The sequence below is a fragment of the Thamnophis elegans genome, chromosome 4, assembly GCF_009769535.1.
Source record: "Thamnophis elegans isolate rThaEle1 chromosome 4, rThaEle1.pri, whole genome shotgun sequence".
Lineage (NCBI taxonomy): Eukaryota > Metazoa > Chordata > Lepidosauria > Squamata > Colubridae > Thamnophis > Thamnophis elegans.
In genome coordinates, this window is record NC_045544.1 from 53824336 (window position 1) to 53849066 (window position 24731).

The 24731-nt window shown below is 36.7% G+C and overlaps 1 protein-coding gene across 2 annotated transcripts in view; it reads left to right on the plus strand.

Annotated features, from left to right (window-relative positions):
- MTHFD1L (methylenetetrahydrofolate dehydrogenase (NADP+ dependent) 1 like) overlaps nt 1–24731 on the plus strand; it is a 144266-nt gene that overhangs the window by 30873 nt on the left and 88662 nt on the right. For both annotated transcript variants that reach the window (XM_032216815.1, XM_032216817.1), the window contains 6 exons: nt 1956–2129; nt 8042–8178; nt 8886–8932; nt 10814–10921; nt 13029–13103; nt 22365–22467. In XM_032216815.1, the coding sequence (XP_032072706.1) occupies nt 1956–2129; nt 8042–8178; nt 8886–8932; nt 10814–10921; nt 13029–13103; nt 22365–22467 (644 nt within the window). The remainder of the gene's footprint in view (nt 1–1955; nt 2130–8041; nt 8179–8885; nt 8933–10813; nt 10922–13028; nt 13104–22364; nt 22468–24731) is intronic.

The following is a 24731-nucleotide window of genomic DNA, read 5'->3' on the forward strand; positions in this document are numbered from 1 at the left end:
AGTCAAGTCATTAGTAGTTGCCTTCAGTTTTTAATCTGGCAAAATTGTATTCTTTTTATAAATGTGGACTAACCAGCACCTATCCAACCCTGAGTGATCTTTAAAAAGCTGCAGGATTGAGCCTGGTTATTATTTTAATTGGAATCACTAGGAATTCCCAGGACTACAGATTAGATTGGAAAATTAGAAGAAGAGCTCAATAGCAAACCACTTCCATATTGTTGCAAAGAAAATTATAGGGTCATTTCATGAAGTCATCAGGAGTCAAGCTGAACTTGAGGGAGATTTTGCTTTTATGCATGAGAACTGCATATTTGTGATAATTTACATACATACATAGTTCTTTTTGTCTCAAGTTTCAGGCTGTGGTTCAGGACCTTCATAGTTGGACGGAGGAAGCTCAGGAAAAGAGTATATGGTCTACATGCAATAGTTCCCAACTTCAGTCTTTAGAATTCCTGCCTGAAATCTTAGAAACGTGCTGCCAGTGTCAGTCACATGACATGGGCCAATAGTCTGATTAGGTGAAGACAGCTCCCTATCTTCGTGTGATTGTGGGCTCATGTTGCATTGATCTACACTCTTCCTCAGAACAAGAAAGTACAGTGAGAAAGTTGCAAATTAAAATTATGCATTTTAGGTTAGACTAATGCAAGAAGGAATATGAATAGAGGAGCCCATTTCACACATAGCACTTTGGCAAGTATAATAAAAGGAGACAGAAGGGTACAATCAATATGTGCTTTGCTTAAACATAGAGGAAACTTTCTTCTTTAAGCAATTATGTATGTATGATTGTATCACATGAACATAAAGTATTTATTATTCTCTAGCGGAATTGATATGAACCAGGCTGGAGGGAATCTAATATAATTTTTCTTAGTGGGAAATGTCAAATGGGAATGTTGAGAATTTCTTCAGATAGTTGGCTTAGTTTTGTTTTCTTAATACAGAAACCTAGTACTCTTGGAAATAACTACATTCTCTCTTTTTTTTAAAAAAACACCATTTTCTGTAGCATAACAGCTTCCTATAAGTACATTCATTTCCAGATGATTATAGAAGTCTTGAAATTGCTTCTGATGTAATAATTGTATTATCAAAAATGGAAAGCATACCAATTTTGAAACATGAATCCAAAATGTGTTTGTGTGTGCACAACACTGGTGACCAGATGTACAATACACAGCACAAAGTTGATTCTTCTTATTTGCAAATTTGCCTATTTGTTAAAATTTATTTGCAGTCCCAAAATCAATATTTGCGCTAGGAAGGCTGGTTGGGAATATTGACTACGTTTAGCTTGAAGAAAAGAACATTTCAGGGAGACAAGTTTCCTTCAAGTATTTAAAGGCTGTCAGTAAAAGATAGAGCAAATTTGATCCATGATTCCAAAAGAAAAGATAAGGAAAAATTAATGTTAAACTTCAGGGAAGTGTTTTTTGGTTGGACATCAGGAAGATTTTCTTAATGATAAAATCTGTCTAGTAATCAAAGAAACTGCCTTGGTCACTTTGGCTTGGCTTTTAATGTGTGGTTGGGTGGTCTTCTGTCGGCGTGGTTATAGTAGTAGATCCCTGCACTAGGCAGGAGGTTGCATTAGATATTTTTCTAAATGTCTCAGAGAAACCAAACTTACGTGTAAAGAAAGTCCACTGAAAACTTTCCATCTTGATTAACCAGCAGTGATAATCAAGAGAGAAGCAAATGACAAACCTATGTAAGCAGCTTTAGAATTCAGTTCAGCCACAGGACAAAGAGTTCTTTAGCAACTCAATATATTGTTTCTTCAACATTCCTGGAGCACAAAGAACTTCCCCCAAAATCATTTCCACCAAGGTAAACTGAAGGTAGAAGATGATTTGAAAGATCTAGGTGTAAATGTACGTTCTTTATGGCCAATTGTACATCCACCTATGTATACATACCTATTTTTGATTTGTTTGCTTTTGCAGTGATATTGAAATTTCCAGGGGACAGGCTCCAAAACATATCCATATTCTTGCCAAAGAGATAGGATTGCTCACAGAAGAAATTGAAATCTATGGCCAAACCAAAGCCAAAGTACGTCTTTCTCTGCTGGAAAGGTTGAAAGATCAGCCAGATGGAAAATATGTACTGGTTGCTGGGTAAGAAATAGTAAATGTATTCCCCTTACTTTTGCTTAGATAACAAAATGTAGCTTGTATTTTCATTTAGATGGTTCCGTCTGCAACATTTAAAACTTTTTTCTTTTCTCTTCACATGCATTATTAATGTATGTGAATTATCCTGAGCACCCTTGCATTTCTTTCATTCATTGATAGGAATGTTTGCCACCATTCATATTTATTACTTATTTGTGTGTCTGCCTTTTGTTTAGTAGCTTAAGAAGGCAAACATACAGTGGAGCTCCACTTTCCATTTTTCCTCACAACAATACCCCTGTGAGGTACTGGCCTAAAATCAACCACTGAATTTAGGTAAATGAAGATAGATTATAACCCGAGTCTCCCTGGCAATAGTCCACCATGCAATGCTTGGTCTTTAAAGCACATGTTAAATTCGCTACTTATAAGTTAACTGCAAGTTCTCTGAGGAGCAATTCTGGATAGTTAGTTACCTCTCCCTGAGACAACAGTAATTACGGATTACTGTGATTGCTCTTATCAGCTCTCCCAAAGCAGGAGCTTGGGTCATGCCGTGAAGACCTAATTTGTCTCTTTTACAAGTCAAACCATACAATATAATGTAAGAAATAAAGAACTTACATTAATGGATGTTTACATTCAGTTTAAATGTCTCCAGTTATCAATAGATTCTTTGCAGTATTTATTAACTTAGAGCTTATTTTGGTTCCAGTCACCCAGGTAATTAGCAACACATGCTAAATAGCTCTGCTTTGAGAATTCGGACTCCATACCAGAGTTGCATCTTTTGTTGTTCTCCTTTGTTTTCAACTATACACCCTCCTGTCCTGTCTCATTGCTGTAATTATTAAAGCCCATTGTTACAACGCTTTATATTTATATTTATTATTATTTATTTGGTATGTATGTATGTATGTGGTATGTAGGTATATATTCTATCTTGCAATGAGCTACTGTGCCTGTACTGTACTGTACCTGTGTGTGTTTGTCTCCAGATAAGTATCACATAAATTCAATAAGTATATTCATATGCTTAATTTTTCCATACATTCTATATTTAATTTTCTAGTAAGTGCTACTTATTCCATGATTGCTCCCTTTAGCAAATAAGAAAGCTGTCAAAAATTTGGCATGTCAAACTTAGGATTTTTCGGATGTGATAGGCTACCTGACCAGGTCTGCATAAACCCAGATAAACGGTAGATGGCACCAAAGTGTGCACATTTTCATTTTAGAATATTGCAGAATATTCCAAAATTCATATCTAGTTCTTTATCACCAATCAATCATAATTATAGTCATAAGTCATTGAAGCCATTAAGTGACCATGCTTGATTTTGTAACCTTTTTTGTGGCAGTCGTTAGGTGAATGCAGTGGTCGTAAATTAAACACAGCGATCATTAAGTGAATCCATTTTATGCAATGGCTTTTTTTTTTTTTTTTTTTTGCTAGAAACAAAGTAAATGCTGGAAACCAGAAAAAACATCAAAAATTGAAATTAATGGCTGAGGTACACTGCAAACAGCTGTAAAAGTGATCTGGTTGGCAAGAATCCAGAGTGCAATCATATGATTGTAGGGAACAGCTAGATTAGAAGTTCAAAATTAGATTATAAGTACCTTTTTAGGAGGCCCTCATAACTTCAAACAGCCACTAAGGGATCAGTCGTTAAGTGAGGTCTACCTGTATGCTTCTTTTTTCTTTCATGTTCTCTTTAAACTGTTGTCTTTGGTTCAGAATGCAAATATAAAATGTTACATTTACAGAAAGTTCCCTTTCCAACATGAAGAGATCGTCAGATAGATAAGCTGTGCTGAGAGATAGGAACTGAAAACAATCTCCTTCTAGGCTCCTGTAACTTGGTTCCCTTGGCCCTATTGTGAAACATTGATTTTTCTGAGCTCACAAAATTGTTATATAGGGTTTTTAAAAAAAATAACAATAGACAAAATATTCAGTTCTTTTAAAAGATAAATTAAAAACATATTTCTGATTGCATCTTTCACCCAAAGCAAATGTAGCCTACCACGGACAGCTGGACCTTTTGCAAAGTTTCTGCAGTTAAGGAAAATATGTTTCTAATTAGAAGTGGATTTCTAGCTTGAGCCTTTAGGAGGTCATGAAATAGGAGTTACCGCTTTTGGCTCACTTCTGCCTGAATGCTTGTATATCCCTGGGAATGAAAATGTAATCCGCAATGTCACATACCTTAAATAAACTACTTATTTCACTGCATTTAATAAAGTACCACAGATTTAAACAGTTAAATGTAGCATATCTTGGCAAGCATTTTCTGTTTAGAAATGGAGTGGGAATGATGTGAATGAAAATGTAATTTAGTTTTGTTTGGTTTTTAACTTGAATTTCTCTGGCTGATAAAAGAAATGCCCCAGATGAATAGCTTGGGTAGTTTTGAAATCTCTCTGCAGAAATGCACTGATTGCAGTGCAAATTTATGGTAGTTAGTGTTTTTACAGCTAAATAGAAACAGTTCCTCTTTACATGGGAATTATGGAACCGGATCTTTAACATATCTGAGCAATGGCATCCTAGAGAAGGAAGGTCTAATTCTGTTAAATAAGCACTGCTAATTTCCATAAGTGCTTTGTCAGATAGAAAAACACTTTTTTTCCCCACATATATCCCCTGCAATTTTGGTTCACCAAAATACTCTTAGTCATACAGTCATTTTTATCACTTTACACTCTGCATCATTAGTACTTTTTAAAATCTTATATTTTCTCCAAAGAAACATGGTGGTTCAGTGGCTAAGACACTGAACTTGTCGATCAGAAAGTTTGGCAGTTCAAATCCCTAGCGCCCCGTAATAGAGTGAGTTCCCGTTACTTGTCCCAGTTTCTGCCACCCTAGCAGTTTGAAAGCACGTAAAAAAATGCAAGTAGAAAAATAGGAACCACCTTTGGTGGGAAGGTAACAGCGTTCTGTGCGCCTTCGGCATTTAGTCATGCCAGCCACATGACCACAGAGACATCTTTGGACAGTGCTAGCTCTTCAGCTTTGAAACAGAAATGAGCACTGCCCCCTAGAGTCAGAAACGACTAGCAAAGATGTTTGAGGGAAACCTTTATCTTTATTTCCTCCAATTTTTTTAAAAGGTTCAGACTCAGCCTTAAATTTCCTGTTATATGTTTATAAAATCGTAGATAGGTGGCTATTTATACATTGCCTTTGAAAAAAAGAGAAGCCTACAGGCGTACCCTTGTGTTGTTGCACTTTGCTTTATTGTGCTTGCTTTCACCAGCAAAAAGATTATTATTCACTGGAGGTCAGGTGATGATTAGCATTTTTTAGCAATAAAATATTTTTTTAATTAAGGTATATATATTGGTTTTTTTTAGCTAATATTATTACACAGTAAGCTACATTATACTGTATAAACATAGCTTTTATGTACACTGGGAAAGCAAAACATTTGTGTGACTCATTTTACTATGATATTTGCTTTATTGTGGTAGTGAATTGTGAATTGTGAAAAGTTTATTTATAGGCCGCCCTTTTCCCTAAGGAGACTCAGGGCGGCTTACAACTTATGGGGAAAGGGAGTACAAACAATGACATATAAAAACAATACATAATTAAAAATAGAAACAACATTCATCATTCGGGTGGGGACGGATTACAGTCTTTAACCCCAGGCCTGACGGGATAGCCAGATCTTGAGAGCTGTGCGGAAGGTCTGGAGGGTGGTGAGGGTACGAATCTCCATGGGGAGATCGTTCCAAAGGGTCGGAGCTACTACTGAAAAGGCTCTCCTCCGCGTGGTTGCCAGTCGGCACTGACTGGCAGATGGAACTCGGAGGAGGCCTAATCTGTGTGATCCTAATAGGTCGCGAGGAGGTAATTGGCAGGAGGCGGTCTCTCAAGTACCCAGATCCACTACCATGGAGGGCTTTATGGGTGGTAAGTAGCACCTTGAAGCGCACCCGGAGATCAACAGGTAGCCAGCGCAGCTCGCGGAGGATAGGTGTTATGTGGGCGAACCGAGGTGCACCCACAATCGCTCGCGCGGCCGCATTCTGGACTAGCTGAAGTCGCCGGATGCTCTTCAAGGGCAGCCCCATGTAGAGCACGTTGCAGTATTCCAGCCTAGAGGTCACAAGGGCGCGAGTGACTGTTGTGAGAGCCTCCCGGTTCAGGTAGGGTTGCAACTGGCGCACCAGGCGAACTCTCAGCTTGAATCTGAATATTTGTATATCTCTTTGAATGCACTGAACTCACAAAAGATGTAAATTGTGTTTAACACAAGAAATTTGCGGAGGGGAACTGAATATTTATAGTCAGTTATGATATGCTGTATATTAAATTGATGTCCACTAATCCAAACCAAATTGAGTCTGGCACTTTTATTTCAAAAGGAATATACTAATTGTTGGTTTCATAATAGGCCACGATTATAACTTGACAACAACCCACTGTGATATAATTTCAGAAATGTCATATTTAGCAATGATGCCATGTTTAAAACAACAACATAATGTGTGCAGTCACATCACAATGCATATATTGCCATTTGCCCCCTTCTCATTATTGCCCACATTACTAATTGGTTGGAAGAACTGGATGAAATTTAGTTTACCTTTTAGTTTACCTTTTCATTTCTGTCTATGTAGGTTTATAACATATTTTTACTCTTTATGACATATTCATATGTTAAAGGGAGGCAGAGCTTCAATCACCTAATAGCACCTGCCATTATGAAGCTAGTGACCATCACTTCAGAAACTCCTAGGACAGTAGGCACAACATTAATATACCTCAAGCCAATTCTAAGCTGCCAGTGAATTTTGATTGCACATAATATCTCTCAACTGGTAATACTTTTAACACAAATTTTATTATTTTTGTACCATATCAACTATGTTTAAAAAGGGGAAATTGATTAAAGAAGAAAATCTCTAACCCTCATACCTTCACTGTTCATACTCAAGAAGATTATTAAGCTGTTTTCCCATATGTCCTCAGTCATCCAAGTTTCTAATCTTTTATTATCAAGAAATGCCATCCAGCTCAAAGAGATTTCATTGTATGGAAGTTTTTTTTCTGCCAGCCTTACATTTCAAAATCACTGCATCCCCCAGGATCTTAGGATTTTAAACTTTAGTTCAATTTTATTATTTAGAGCAGATTTTTCGATGATATCAGAATGATGATAAAGGTCAATCCTATATGAAGTGTAGTGCATATCCTATCTTACCGATGTTGTGATTCACTATTTTTGCTAAAATAATAATTTATAATATAAAATAATAATTTGAGTAGGAGCTATAGATGCATAGGTGTATTCCTATTGTTCACAACTTTACTACGACTCTTTAAAGGTCTAATATGATTAATTATCAGAAGTAAAGGTAAAGGTTCCCCTCGCACATATGTGCTAGTCGTTCCCAACTCTAGGGGGTGGTGCTCATCTCCGTTTCAAAGCCGAAGAGCCAGCACTGTCCGAAGACATCTCCGTGGTCATGTGGCAGGCATGACTAAACGGCGAAGGCACATGGAACGCTGTTACTTTCCCACCAAATTGGTTCCTATTTTTTCTACTTGCATTTTTTTACATGCTTTCGAACTGCTAGGTTGGCAGAAGCTGAGACAAGTAATGGGAGCTCACTCTGTTACGTGGCGCTAGGGATTCGAACCGCCGAAATGCCAATCTTCTGATTGACAAGCTCAGCATCTTAGCCACTGAGCCACCGTGTCCCCTAATTATCAGACGTAATTGTTGTCTAATTTATGTATCATCCTAGATTGTATTCTTTCTGTTTTATTCTATGATTGTCATATGTTTGTGCCTGGATTAATTTTACATAAGAATGGTAAAATATCATTGTTTGATTGAAATATCCTTATTTAGGCTAGGACCAGCAGAATTCTATTTATTGTCTTATATTGTTAGGATTACGCCGACACCTCTTGGAGAAGGGAAGAGCACTGTGACAATTGGCTTAGTCCAAGCACTGACAGCCCATCTTAAAATAAATTCCTTTGCCTGCCTGAGACAGCCTTCTCAAGGACCTACTTTTGGTGTTAAAGGTAAGCATTACTTCCTCCTACAAGAGCTGGCAGTAATTTCCCTTTGAAAATCACAGGAGGGTTGGCTGGTAACATTATGTTTGGCTGGTTGGCTGGTGACATCATATTAATAGAGTTGATAGAGCCAAAAGTTGTGGACTTTTTAACACAGGAATCCCCAAACTTGGCAACTTTAAGACTTGTGTTCTTCAACTCCCAGAATTTAAAAAAAAAATTATCAGACTATTCTCTAGGCTATGACTCTTATTCCTGTCTCTCAAAGCTATTTTCACAGCTCATTACATCACCTTAAGTTTTAGACACCCTGTTTATTTCTTAAAGTCCCCTCCCCATATGAAACGAAACCCAATTTGAAAGGAATAAATTTGTTTCATTCCTTAAATTGCTGTAGCTATAGCTTTTTAATACAATGTGTTAGTCTGGAAAGGTGTTGGCAGTCTCCTGAGTTTTGACCCTCAAATGTCTGAAATACTTCATACCCTTCCAAATTCGCCAAGCATTTACCCTGTTCCAGGGCGTTTTGAGGTATTCTCACAGACCCAAAAGATGCTGGAGACAATAGGCAATCCAAATCTGATATAAGGAAATTGAATTAACTTCCTGATCATTAATCCTGAGCTGAGTAAGGAGGGAATGTCAACTTGAAATGAGGGGAAATCATGACCTCTATTGTCCACAGTTTGCTAACATGTTCTCTTCATTGTTAGGAGGAGCAGCAGGAGGTGGATATGCTCAAGTCATACCCATGGAAGAGGTAAACACATATTTTGCCTTGGAAAATTAAATAATGCAGAGGGCCTAATTGTCCTCTGCATTAAGGAGTGATTTTTCTGTGAAATTAATTTAAATAGCACCCCAACTTTAATTTTTAAATAATGACTTGGGCCAAGATAATTTGCTCCCTGAGGTGGGGTGCACATTTCATCTTTGGTAGCATTGCAGGACATCCCAGATTCAGACACAACAAAAACTTCCAAAACAAGGGTTAAGCTAGGCAGTCCTAGAAAGAATTGACTGCCTAGTTTCTAGTGCCTTTCACCCCAAAAATCAACCTTCCTCTGTTTATACCAGGGCCATCCTGAAAATTTCATTTTGTGTACCAGTTTGCATATGATCCTAGATCAGTGATAGCTAACCCTTTCCGGACCGCGTGCCCAAAGCGCACGAGCGCAAATGCTCACACACATGCCAAAAGCCCCAAAATGCAATGTGTTCCCCCCACATGCACATGTGCATACACACGCAGCCCCCATACATGCATGCATGACTCACACACACATGCCTCCTGCATATGCACACATGCCCCTTGCCCCTCACGCTCTTGCACACAACCCCCCGCCCTCCACGCATTTATGGCAGAGACCCAAAGGCCAGGTGGCTGGCGGGAGGTGCACATATATGTGCGTCGGAGCTGAACTGGGGCAACAGCTCGTGTGCCATCAGAGAGGGCGTGCATGCCACCTCTGGCACTCGTGCCATAGGTTTGCCATCATGATCCTAGATCGTGGCTCTACTCTCAGTCACTCATGCCCTAGTCATGTCTCAGTTAGGCTACCGCAATGTACTCTACATGGGGCTGCCTTTGAACAGCATCTGGAAAATTCAGGTGGTACAAAATGCAGTGGCACAAGCAATTACCCAGTTCAAGGTGCTGGTGTTGATCTTTAAAGCCTTTATGGCATGGGACCAGGTTATTTGAGAACTGCCTCTCCCTGATTTCATCTGCCCATCTCACTAGATCTAGTAGAGAGGGCAAGTTATGGGTTTCATTTTCTAGGAAGCTACTTTTAGTGGATTGTAGACAGCGAGCCTTCTTTGAAATGGTGCCCACATTGTGGACTCTTCTCCTCCACTGAGGTGAGGTTGGCCTCCTCTCTTTGAGCTTCTGAAGGTCACTTAAGATTTGGCCTGGGGACCCAAGGTAGTGGGTGAGCTAGTGAGATGGCTGCACTATTGACAATGTCCCTTCTTCTAATTTTTATTTTAGCTTGTTTTTTTGTAGTTGTGGATGTTTTAATTGTTAATAATTGTAATAACATTTGTGGGTGCTTATTGATTGTTTTAACCTATAAGATTCACTTGTTCTGTGAGGTGTGTGGCTATATAAATTATATAGGTACATGATATACAGACAGACACATGAACAGACTCATTCATTCATTAGGTTAATTTTCTCAGGGATATTAATTAAACTTTTCAGTTAAGGAAACACATGAAAAGCTTTACTTGCCACCCAGATTTTTATTTCTTATAGAGTCTGAAGTGGATTCATACAGTTATTTTAAAACAAATGTCATTTTTGTTCCTCTTTACCCAAATCATAAATCAAAATGATCTCTAAATGGATCTGTGCAAATCACCCACAGCCTGCCACATTAAAAAAGTAATATTTTCAACTTTCCTGTATGAATTTCTGCTTAGGTCATGAGAACTAAGTTATTGAACACAGAACTGGGACCATCTATAGCGTAGTAAATCACTTCAATCACGACAGTTATGATTCCATAATATTTCAAACTGCTCATCTGAACTACTAATCCCAGAAGTGAAAGTGTTTGGATGGGTTGAATCAACTGACACTAGTTTAATGGAGTGTGCAAAAAGAATGTCTTTTTCATATTTCATTCCTATATAGTTCAACCTTCACTTAACTGGTGATATTCATGCCATTACTGCAGCAAATAATTTGCTGGCTGCTGCCATAGACGCTAGAATTCTACACGAGAACACTCAGTCTGATAAGGTAAGAATAATCCTTCACTCCACTGTAATTTTCTGTGAAATGCAATTTTGAGAATATAATAATTAAAACCATTTCAAATATTTCATCATTGACCGCTAGGAGTTTGAAGGTCTGAGACTTGTGTGGAGAAAAGAAAAGTTGGATTTTTCCCTTGCTTTCTTTTCCTTCCTTCCTTCCTTCCTTCCTTCCTTCCTTCCTTCCTTCCTTCCTTCCTTCCTTCCTTCCTTCCCATTATGAAGGAGAGGTTTTCTTTAATGATGACAGAATGATTCAAAGTTTCAAGCCCTTTCTGATCCTACCATGATTACTATTACTGGGGCTATTACTATTTTGAAAAAAAAGAAGGTAGTGCCTACTCATGCTTGTAGACATTAATTAAGGATTTCTCAGCCTTGGCAACTTTAAGACATGTGGTCTTCAACTCCCAGTATTCTCCAACCAGCATATGCTGATTGAGGAATTCTCGGAGTTGAAGTCCATATGTCTTAGTCTTACCAGAGTTGAGAAATCTTGCAAATGGATTTCTCTCCTCCAGAAGTCTGACTAGAACTTGTGCTGTAGTGGGCACAAATCCATGTACTTAGATTACCAACAAAATGATGCCCCTAAACATTTCAATCAATCAATCAATCAATTAATTAGAATAGAGCTGGAAGGGACCTTGGAGGTCTTCTAGTCCAGTCCCCTGCTCAAGCAGGAGACCCTATGCCATTTCAGACAAGTGATTATCTAGTCTCTTCTTAAAAACCTCCAGTGATGAAGCACCTACAACTTCTGAGGGCAAACTGTTAATTGTCCACACTCTTAGGAAGTTTCTCCTTAATTCAAATATTTCATCACTGACTGCTAGGAATTTGAAGATTTGTGTGGAGAAAATAAAAAGTTTTGTAATTGGGGAGAACACTGTGCTGCCCTAGAGCCTTGGTTTTGAGATTAGTCAATGAACAAAGGTATTTTGTGGTTCAGAGGCTCATCCTTTCTGCTTGTTTAATTTAAAAATTCTTTGTCATGCTCATGCCAATAGAGTTGGGCAATTATAGAAAGTTTGGATTAGATAATATAATATGAAATCTGTCATATTAAAATTGCTATCCTGGACATATGGTATATTATTAGAAATAGCTCCAAACTCTGGAGAGATGCAGAAGTCATGTTGCCCATTAAGATATTCTTATTTTGAAAAAGATACTGTAGATATGTAGCACCATTGACAGTGACCCCATGCATATACATAAATATATAAATAAATCTTTGAGCTGGAAAAGATATGCCCATGTCCTCCAGGACGGTCTTTTAATTGTGACATGCCACATTACGTATCTATAAGTTTGATGATTATACACACTGTGTTTTCTCATTTTGAAGTTGAAATAACAGTTGAAATGCCTAGAATTTAGATTACAAAATCAAAGGATTAGGCTTGGCTACATTCTTGTCTTAGATTCAAGATTATGTAAACTTTAGTTTGATTTTCCCTTTCTCCTTTTACATCTGGCTCAAAAATGAAATGGGAACTCCAGGAGAAAGTGATGGCCATCTCTCAGTTGTGGGAGTTGCAATGCAACACTTCGGAGGGAACCAAGTTGGTGGAAACTGCATTTGAGTGACTCAAAAATTAGTTCCAATCTGCTGCATAAATAAGAACAGACCTAATTTCCAGGGCCAGACTATTTAAGGTATTAGGCAAGGAAAAAATTAGATTCCCTATCATGAAACCTCCAAGGGGACCGAGGGAGGGGTGATTAAATAAATGCTGTACTTAAGGAAAGAGTTATACTAAATGTAATTCTGCCCCCTGAACCTGACACACACTGTTTTTTTCAGTTTTCAGTTCAGCTTTTCAGGGCAGTACTATGCTATCTGTCTGCCAAAGCTTTCCTTTCCCATTCATGTGCATTTTATTAATTATGACACCAACTCATTTTATAGCATCTTGCTCTGTTTCTTTTTAAAAAGAGGGAAAATTGTCTCAGAAGCTACAGTAAATAGAGGCATGTTTAGAACAGCTTTGTGACATGGATATGAAGTTTAAACAGAATTATCTATCTATAATACTTGATTGGAACAGCACTTACCTTAATGATATTTACTGTTGTATTCTTTACAGGCCTTATATAATAGATTGGTTCCATTAGTCCATGGAGAAAGGAAATTTTCAGCTATACAACTTGCACGCATGAAAGTAAGTAGTTCTTTAAGGAATATCTTAGAGAATCTTTTGGAAGACTTTGGTTTGGTTGTCCCAAAAGTGCTTTTTCAAGAGGCAACTAGAGTTTCTGGTTTTTCTTTGAAGATGTTTCGCTTCTCATCCAAGAAGCTTCTTCAGCTCTGACTGGATGGTGGGGAATGGAAGGAACCACCATCCAGTCAGAGCTGAAGAAGGTTCTTGGATGGGAAGAGAAATGTCTTCAAAGAAAAACCAGAAAGTCCAGTTGCCTCTTGAAAAGGCACCTTTGATATAACCATGACCTGGATGACTGAGAATCGCCATAGACATTGGTTTGGGCTTTTCTGTTCAAAATAAAAGAAATAAAGTTGATACAGATTTTAATGAGAAAGGAGGAGGACAAGATAAATAAAGTCTGACCTGGCTAAACACAAGAATAGGATAAAATAAATGTACCTGGGGCACGATTAAAGATGCTGAGAAACCCTCCTAAACGGACAAAGAAATATCCCACCATCTGGTTAGGACTGAGCAATGGCGGCCACATAGAAGGAAGAAACAGAGATAGAAGCAGTTGAAATCGGTTGCTTGTTATTATTGCTGACAATCCAGAGAGGAGAGCAACGCGAAACTGGCAAAGTGGGTGAGCTGAAAGAAGAAGGAGCCGGGAGAGAGGCTGTTTTTACAGTTCAATTTTGCCGAAAAGAAGCAGTACAGAGAGGCTGAGTTAGAACGGACAGGAAGGGACAGCCGGAAGAACCTAAAGATCAGCCACAGTAAGAACGAAATCCCGACATGGACTTCGGGAGATAAAATTTGCCGGAAAGATTTGGAAGGTTCAAAGAAGTGACTGCTTAATACTCGGGTTGGTAAACGGAGTTCACTTTTTTTTCTGCTTACCAGTTCTTCTGCTTCTGTGTTGAATTTTTAAGTATTTGATATTGATCTGACCAGGAGCTTGGAACAGTGCCAGAGACAAGAAATAGAGGTCTGTCTTTTGCTTCGTGGACATTAACACTGACGCCAAAGAGAGAGTGACACCTAGTGGACTGTAAATCTGAATGGTGATGCTTGATGTAAGAGAACATAGAGAGCCTAATTATTAGAACTGAATATTGAATAACCAATAAAACTGAGAGACATTTATTGATACAAGAATAGGGTGTGATATATAAATTTATGATATTTACTAATCAAATCAATTAAATAGAATATTACATAGGACTGTTTAAGTATTGAAAGGTGATACCAAAGAAGGATAATTGTTGAATTGTTGAATTGTTGTTGAATATTGGATTATACAATTATAATATATTATTGATATTACTGACAAGGTATAAATAAGGTAAAGGTTATAACCAATTGTGGGCAAGGTCAAAAAGGGGGTTAAAAATTGCAACTTCAGCAAAATTAGGGAAAAAGACCATACCCAATGTGAGTTCAGCAACACCCCCCTCCTCAAATCAAAAAACAATGGAGAGTGCGTGGGGGTTGGAGAAAGGGGAAAAGATAGCATAATCAGCGGGACCAGCACCTATGATGCAAAACATGCAATTGATCCTCCAGATGATACAGGAGACCTTGGCAAAAAGCCAAGAAGAGACAAGGAAAAATCATGAGGAATTAAAAAATGAAATGGGAGAATTGAAAGGAACTATCAAAAATGTAGAGAATGAAGTCAAAAAGATACAGAATGCCTTAGCAATCAACAAACAGAAAATCCAATGTATGGAAGAAAAAATACAACACTCAGATCAGAAGATGGGAAAAATGGAAATAGAATATAGACAACTTAATAAAGAATTAGAATTATCAATAATCCGACTTGAAAACGAAAAAGCGGCATTCTACCTAAGATTTCAAAACATACCGGAAGAGAAGGAGGAAGATCTGAAAGAAAAAATGATTAATATCCTCACTGAATTTCTGCAAAAAAAAAGAACAGGAAGTGAGAAGGGAATATTGATGAGGCTTACCGGGTGAATACTAATTATGCAAGAAGACATAGACTCCCGAGAGAAGTGCATGTAAGATTCGCTAAGAAAACTGCCAGAGATGAAGTGTACAAAAAAAACAGAGAAGAGACGATTATACTACAGAGAAAAGAGCTGACCACGCTTAAACAGATCCCACGGAGAATCCAAGAACAACGCAGGCAATACCAATTTTTAACAAACGAGTTGAATAAAAATAGAATAATGTACAGATGGCTGGTACCAGAAGGGGTTCTGGTATCTTGGCAAGGAAAAAGATATAAGATAGAGAATTTAGAAGAAGCACACAAATTCTATGAAGAACACTGTAATAGGGAAGGAGAACAAGGAAGCAAAGAGGAACTAGAATGCAGAGGTCAAGTGGAAGAAACATCAGAAGACAGCGAAAGAAGCAGGAGAGAAGAACAGAAGCAAGAAAGAGAGAGAGCAGAGAAGGAAGGCTTGAGAGAGAAAAGTCAGATACAAGCTAGAAGTAAAAGAAACAATTTCAGCTAAAGATGGATCAAGAAATATCAATTGTGTCGATAAACTTGAATGGACTGAATGCACCAAAAAAAACGAGCCCAGATGTTTAATAAACTTAAGAAATTGAAAGTAGATATAGTCTGTATACAGGAAGTGCATACTAAAAGAGAACACAGGAATCTACTGGAAAATAAAAAACTAGGGAAATTATATGCAGCATTGGCAGATAAAAAAAAGTGGGATAGCAACCTATATAAAGGAAGAAATAAACTCCAAAGAAGTTTACTCAGATGAAGAAGGCAGAATGCTAATGATTGAATTAGAGACAACAGAAAAACCGATATTATTAATAGTCATATATGCACCGAACCAGAAACAAGAGGAATTTTATAGGAAATTACTTAACAAAATAAATGAATTAGAACATGACAACATTTGCTTAATTGGCAACTATAACACAATAGTGGATAAAAAACTGGACTATGAAAGCAAAAACAAAAACATTACCCAAATCCTTTTTTGAGATAGCAAAGGAATATAAATTACAGGATATTTGGAGAGAAAGACACAAAACAAGAAAGCAATATACCTTTTATTCGAGCCCGCATCAATCTCTATCAAGAATCGACATGGTTTGGATCTCATCTGGGCTGTATAATCAAGTAGACGAAATCGAAATAGAACCAAATGAGTGGGCAAATCATAACCCAATAAAAATAAGATGGAAAGGTCAAAAAACAAGAAAAAGATGGATGATGAATTCAAGTATAATAAAAGAAACAGAATACACTGAAATGCTAGAGAAAGAATTAAAAATGTTCTTTAAAATAAACAAAAAAGAAGACACCTCAATTCAAAATCTATGGGATACCATGAAAGCATACACAAGAGGTCTTACGATTGCCTATATGGCGAGAAAAAGGAGAAAGCAAAAAGAGCAACAAGAAGCCATGCAAAAAGAACTTAGAGAAGCGGAAGAAGAACTACAGAAAGATCCATAAAACTAAAAAGGAAAAAATAGAGGTGATAAAACATAAGATCAATTTAATAACTCAAAAAGAATTAGCACAGAAAATCAAAATAGTCAGACAGAACTACTTCGAACATGCCAACAAACCAGGACGATGGCTGGCATATAGACTGAAGAACGAAAGAGAAAAAAGGATGATATATCAATTAAAGGATGACGAGGGAAGAACTCGCTTCAAAGTGGAAGAAAAGAAGAACATCATTCACAAATATTTCACAAAACTATTCGCACAAGAAAATATGGAGGAAATCAAAATAAAACAATATTTAAATTTAGAAAAGATAATCCCAATCTCAAAAGAACAAAGGGAGGCGATAAATAGACCCATAACGTTAACTGAAGTGGAATCAGTCCTGAAAAATCAAAAAAATAATAAAACACCAGGACCAGATGGAATACCGGTAGAACTTTACAAATATAACAAAATAATATTGGAAGAGCTAGGAGTGGAAATGTTTAATGAGGTTTTAGAAAAAGCCAAGATACTCGATTCATGGACTGAAGCAATAATATCCCTAATCCCAAAAGAGGAAAGAGGAAATTCAAAATTACGGCCCAATCTCATTATTAAACTCCGATTACAAAATATTTGCAGCAATTATGGCAGAAAGAATCAAACAGGTCTTAAATGAACAAATACATCCAGACCAAAATGGTTTTTTAGCCCATAGACACTTGAAAAATAATACGAGAGTTATTCTAGACATAATAGAGTACTATGAGGCCCATCCAGAAAAGCAAATGGTACTGGTTTTCCTTGATGCACAAAAAGCATTCGATAACGTAATTTGGAAATTTATAACAATACTATTGGATGAGATGAAATTCGGAGAAAAATTTACAAAAATGATAGAAAGATTTTATAGTACCCAGACAGCCAAAGTTCTGATGAACGGAGATCTAACAGAAACGATTGAAATAAAAAAAGGAGTTAGACAGGGATGCCCCCTCTCTCCTCTGCTATTTATACTAACTTTGGAAATTTTATTAAATGAAATTCGGAATGACCAGGGAATAAAAGGCTTAAGACTCAAAAATGAAGAATATAAGGTCCAAGCCTATGCCGATGACTTAGTATTTGCTTTAGAGCACACATTAGAATCTAGTTTGACATTAATTCAAAAATTAGTAGAATATGGCGAAGTGGCAGGACTAAAGATCAATAAAGACAAAACAAAAATGATAACTAAGAATATGACAAAAAAGCAAGAAGAAGAACTGGAAGCAGCAAACGGATTGCAGTTAACTAAGAAAGTAAAATATTTGGGGTTCTGGTTGTCAGCAAAATGTTCCATAATCAAAGAGGATAATTATAATAAATTAGTGATACAAATAAAGAAAGATTTAGAAAATTGGAAGAATATTCAATTATCACTTATGGGACGTATAGCATCAATTAAAATGAATATCTTACCGAGAATACTTTTCCTGTTGCAAACCGCTCCTATTAATCCAGGTAAAAAATTCTTTCAAGAATTAAAGAAATTAACTACTAGATTCATTTGGCAGGGACACAAACCAAGGATCAAATTAAAGTCAATGCAAGACAGCAAGAAGAGGGGAGGTTTAGCACTACCAAATTGGGATCTATATGCAACTGCAGTAACAATGACAATGGTGAAGGATTGGATAGAGTTAAAGAATAAAAGAATTCTGAACTTAGAAGGCCATGACCTGCAGGCAGGCTGGCATAATTTTTTATGGGATGACAAACATAAAACGCACAAATACTTTCAAAATCATTTAATTAGAAGAACTTTACTGCAACAATGGCTCAAAATCAAAAAAATCCACTATGTGAAAACCCCAAATTGGCTATCACCAACAGAAAGAATGACACACCCAAATTTACAGATTGGAACAAAATCCTAAAATACAGAGAACTAATTGACAGACAGGGAAATTTAAAAACAATTGAAGAATTGGCAGATCAGAATATGAAAGTTGATTGGCTAACTTACCCCCAAATTAAAACTAAATACAATAAAGATACTAAAATATATGGTATTAAAACAGAACCACACGAATTGGATAAAATTATTCAAAGTCCGGACAGAAAAATGATAGGGAAAATATACAAATTCCTCCTGAAGTATCAAATGGAAGAGGAAATTGTGAAAGAACAAATGATAAAATGGGCGCAGAACTTTGGCTATAACATTGAACTAAACAAATGGGAAAAATTTTGGGGAATAAATTTAAGAATGACACTATCAATCCCATACAAGGAAAACCAGTATAAAATGTTTTATAGATGGCATCTGGCATCATCAAGGTTGGCCAAAATTTCAACAAATACCTCCCCAAATTGCTGGAAATGTGATTCGGTACATGGCACATATTATCATTTATGGTGGACCTGTGAAGAGGCAAAGAAATTCTGGAAAAGGATCAAAAATTGGTTGGAAGAAATAACAAGGGTTAAATTAGATTGGAAACCTGAATTCTTTCTATTAGGAATTATACCGATGAAATACAAAAAAGAAATACAATATCTAATACTACATATACTTACAGCAGCAAGGATCGCTTTCGCCCAGAAGTGGAAAAACAAACTAACCCCAAATGAAGATGAAATAATAAGGAAAATTATGGACTGTGCCGAAATGGATAAATTAACGAAAGAAATACAGGGAAAGGAAGAATCAGAATTCTACCGGATATGGGATAATTGGTATAGATGGATGGAGCAAAGAAATAAAAAAAAGCAATGAAAAAATAGAATAACACCCAAAAATAATAATTATGAGTAAAACAAGGGGGTCATGATTGGTGAATTCAAATCAGGACGACAGCTGGAATATAGACTGTAGAATCCTAGAGAAAAAAGGAAATGATATAAAACAAAAATGGGTGTGTGGAAATACCATCCCCAAGAAAACATGAACTGGGATTTGAAAGAGACACCTATAACAATAGAAAAAGAAAGGAAGGGAAGAAGGAATGGAAAGGAGGGGAGGGTAGAAGAGAGAGGAAGAGAAGGAGAGATAGTAGGAGAGGAAGAAGAAGTGTGGAGGAGAGGTAAGGGAAGAAGAAAGAGGTAAGGGAAGGTGGGTGGAAGGGAGAGAAAAAGAAGAAGAGGAGGGAGGAAGAGAAAGAAAGAGAAGGAGAGAAGGTAGGAAGGAGAAGAAAAAGGGTAGGAGTAGGGAAGAGGTAAGGGAAGGAAGAAGGAGATGGACAGGAGGAAGGAAGGAAGTAGAGAAGGAAGGGAGGGAGAAAAAAGAAAGAGAAAACAAGGTGGTGTCTTAGCAGGTGCGAAGGATGGTAAACAAAGCATTTCAAACTATACCTTATAACCTTTCAAATGGAATAATAATAATATAAGAATGGCAAAGAAAAAGAATAATTATGTAAATGTATATCTATAACTGTATGTAAGAGAATAAATGACAGTAAAAATATAAGGCATAATATAGGTAAATAATATTTGGTCATAAGTAGCTAAGTATAAATAAATAAAGAATTGTACATAAAAATGGATAACGAATAAGGAGATTATGAATGCAAGATAGAAATGTATAGTAGGGAAAACACTAACTGCAAAGAAACCGATTCGGAACTGCGGTATGATATACGATGGAACTTATTGTTCCTATATTGTTTTTAAGTTATGTGTTTGTTTTTGTTGATGTGCTTATGTGTTTAAAATAAAAATTTATTAAATTAAAAAAAAAGGAAAAAAAAATAAAGATGCTGAGCTTGTCAACTGGAAAGCTGACAGCCCAGGTTCAAGAACTAAGTGCTGCGCAATGAGATGAACCCACCTGTTACCTGCCTCAGCTCCTGTCCATCTAACAGTTCGAAAACATGCAGATGTGAATAGATGAATAGGTACCAGTTCAGTGGGAATAGCATTCCGTGCAGCTCAGCATATAGTCAAGCTGGCCACATGACCATGGAAATATCTTAGGACAATGCTGGCTCCCTCACCTAAGAAATGGAGATAAGCATCGCCCCCTAGAGTCAGACGTGGCTGGACAGAGAAAACCTTTACTTTTACCTTTAAATGTAACTATTTGCTTCCATCATATGGAATTCTGTATGGAGTTAAGTATGGTCTAAAAGAGAACAACAGGAAGGCATTTTCGTGTGCTTTCAGCAACTCACATTTTTGCAGCTGTTAAAAAATGGTTCGTAGCTTTAAGTTACAATCCAAAGGACCTTGAAGTGAATAAAAATATTGACTTTTAAATATAGTATATATATATATATACTCTTTGGTTGTTCAACTCCAAGCAAACCACCACTTGAGGTGGGGAAAAATGATTATGTATAGACTGCCCACATCTATGCAAAAAGCAAGGTAGATTCAGAATAATTATATGCTCCAGGGTTATTTAAGAAACTGGAGAAATCTTTAAATTAATGCCACTTATTACTCGGGTGGGGAATGCTGAAAAGATATGTAGATATCTTGCTGAGATTCATTGATTTTTCTCCTTGACAGACTACAAATAGCAGACTGGAATTGTAAAACAAAGGCAGGCAACTATTTATCTTAACAGTTAAATGTCTTCTCTGGGAATTACTAAATTTGATCTTGCAGGGGAAAACAATCCAGCCATACATTTTGTATATAAAAGCACTGAATGTATTTAATTTCTGTAATCAAATGCTAAGATTACTGTAGTTGCTTAAAATGCTGACTAACATATTTTTGAAAAAGTGAAGGCAAGAGTAAGAAGTTAGTTTAGAATGGAAATTATAAGTATACAAATTCTAATACATTTGAGATCACATCTTGATTAATAATAATTGCTATGTGTTGATTACATGAGAGCTTGATTTATGGGGCCCGGATAGCACTTTTGATAACCATGGAATGGCATTGGATGGCTGCAAAGACAATACTCCAAGAGCCAAATCTTCTTTATTTTTGATTTTCAGTTGCATTTTGCACTGTCCATTTGTTCTTGAAAATAAAACAGGATAAGATGAGGTCTACATTTATATCTACTACAGAATAATACTTGGAGATACAGAATTAGGAAAGAAATTAGTCTCTTATCCCGTTCTCCATTCACAATAGCCTTATCTGCTAGAGATTAACTTAACTTTTTCATTCAAGATAGTTATTTAACATCATACGGAGATTCAATAACTGCCTCCTGTTGAGCCTCTTATTAGCAGTTCTGCTGCTAGGTATACTGGGTGTCTACAGCAGGGAGATGAGCCCTGTAGGCAGCAGGATCCAGCATATTTTGTTACATTGATTACATTGAAGAGTCTGATCCGATTAAGATCTTCCTTCTCATAATCTCATATCTAGTTTATTGTAAAGATGGCCAAACTTCAATTTTATGCTCCTCGGGGCAAACAGGACATTCAGTATCCCATAGGCATATTTGTCTTCCATTACAGTAATGTAAACTAATTACAGTAGTTTGATGGGGCTTATGATTTGTTTCATAATCTTTCAAACATTTTTGGTATGGATTGTTTCAAACTTCATTCACAAAGCATATTACTGATATTTGCTGCTGCTTTTCCTCCTCTTTCTTGTTTCACTGGAAAAGAAAATTAAAACTGGAACTTCTGTCCCATAAACCACTCCCTGCTTGATTTCTACATTAGGACCAGCTGCGCATGCGTTTAAATATTTTAGGAGAGGGATTATTTTTGGGGAAGGGATTATTTTAGCACATGCACTCAAAAGCCCGATTGGTCTTATTATCTGGGGAGGTCTTATTTTCGGGGAAACTGGACATATGCCCTGAATATGAGTACTATGGTCAGATGTGTAAATTCTATATGTGTTTCTATCTCTTTCTCGTTATTTGTTTTTAGAGGCTTGGAATAACCAAAATAGATCCTAAAACATTAATTGCAGATGAGATTAACAAATTTGTGCGACTTGATATAGACACATCTACAATAACATGGAAAAGGGGTAGGTATTAAAAAAAAAGGAGTCTCTATCTAGTCTTCTTTGCCTTTGCATAAAGTTATCAACTAGATACCGCCTGGAAAGTTTCAACCCTAACATAAACAATTACTTTTTGAAAAAAACAGAGTTTTATATGCAGTTCTTGGTAAAAGTTTCTTCTCAAAACTGATTAAGTTATTCAGTGAAAAGGAAAAAAAAATCTGTGCATTTGCTTAACTAGCTTTTGTGACTTGATAACGGGCTCTGGAAACAGAGCAAATTCTGACACTATCCTGATTAGTATTTTGGAAACATGTTTATAAGTATCGCCGTTATTTTTCCTGTATATTTTGTACTTTGAATTTTGAGAACTGGAAATATGATAAATGTTCCCCTTTCAATGATTTTATTGCTCTGGGCTAAAGACCCACAAAGACCTAACATAAAAGCAATGTAAATGTTCTTCCCATTTCTTAAGCTTTTTGCAATTCTCAGAAAATTTGTTGAATGTGAAAGATCCTGCTGTAAGAATCCCACTCTCATCCAGAATAAATGCATAGGCAATTTGTAGTGGAAAGCTGTAGTGTAACTATCTTTGATTTCCTTAGTTTTTTTATAATACCATAGAAACTGGAAATGTGAGAATGTTGGTAACAATTATAAACAATGGCTTGGTAATAGGTAAGCCAAAGAGTATAAATTGTGTGTCTTCCTCAAAAATTCATATATCCTGTTAGGATGGTGTATTTTTGTCACAGTCCACTTCTGACATTCACAGGTCCCATTTCCTGAAAAACCTGCATTTACTGTATTTTTCGGATTATAAGATGCACCAGAGTATAAAATGCACCATGATTTTGAAGAGGTAAATTTTTTTAAAAAATGTGTTTGCACTCTGCAGGCCTCCCAAAAGCTCTGCAAGCCTTGGTTTTTTGTGGGGGGGGAGGGCTTTGGGAGGCTCTTAGAATGCTCCTGGGGGCTGCCTCCCCCCCAAAACGATCAAAAATGGCCCGGTTTTTGCTCACTTTTGTCCTCCCCAGATCTCAGCAGCACTTTGCAAGCCTCCCAAACCCTCTGCATGTCCATTTTTGCAAAGGGGGTGAGGTTTCAGTAGGCCAAAAATGCTGTATTCAGTGTATAAGACTCACCCAGATTTTCACCCTCTTTTTGAGAGAAAAAGGTGCATCTTATACTCCGAAAAATACCGTAAATTGGATGAAGGGATTATAAATAACAGTGCTGAATGTTTCTCCAATAGGTATCTATTGAAGGAGCCCACAAACCTATGATTTATGTATTTTTTCTGATATCAAGAAATACAAAAGGAGAGGGTTTGCCTGAAGACATAACACCACACATTTCAGCATTTTATTCATTGCTGCATTTAGTAGAAGATATTTATGCTTCTTCCATGTAATCAAGACCCTGACTAGCCATGACTTCTGTTTGTCTAGAAGAGGCCTATGCACCTCTCCCTGTGTGTGGCCCTGTGCTGTCTGCTGTCATCAAATCTCAGGCTATATATTATATATATATTCGGCAGATAGAGTTTAGCATACTAACTAATCATAGAACAAATACATAATGCAATTTAGTAAATCTAGGTTGCACAACTTGAGTTACTTGTCCATCTATACCTCCTATCAAAAGATTATAAACTTGTCCCCGTTTGAGATGTAACATGGAACACCCCTATAAGTTAGTTATTGCTTTCTTCTTCCATGATGTTGCAAGGTGAGAATAGCTTTCCTTCCAGAATGAGTAGCACAAATCAAAAGCATCAAGAAAATATCTGTAACTCAGAGTTTTCTAAACATTCTATTTTTGTGGTCTACAAAATGTTATTTTAGAAAGCTTGTTTGATTTTTGTACATTAGTGGTGGTTTTTTCCCTATACATATTGAATTTAAATACTATCTAATGTCTTATAAACAAAAAGCCTTCCTTAAATTTCTGCATTTTTCACTGCAGTAGAACAGTATGTCCTTCCAAATTTTAATTTTATTTCTTTATTGAACAAACATATCACCCCCTCTACCAGAAGGAATTTTGGGTGCCAAATAGAATAAAAACATATTACTTAAAAAGACTATTTAGAACATGCTCATTGTTCATTTAAATGTAAAGGTAAAGCCTCTTTCAAGTCAGATTTAACATATCAAGGTTGGTTTTTTTGGTAGCAATATGGAAGTGACTTGATCTTCCTTATTCTGGGACACTTTTTTATTTTTATTTTTGTCTACAGTCTAATCTACAGTGTTGGTGTTCCCTGGAGATCTGTCATCCAA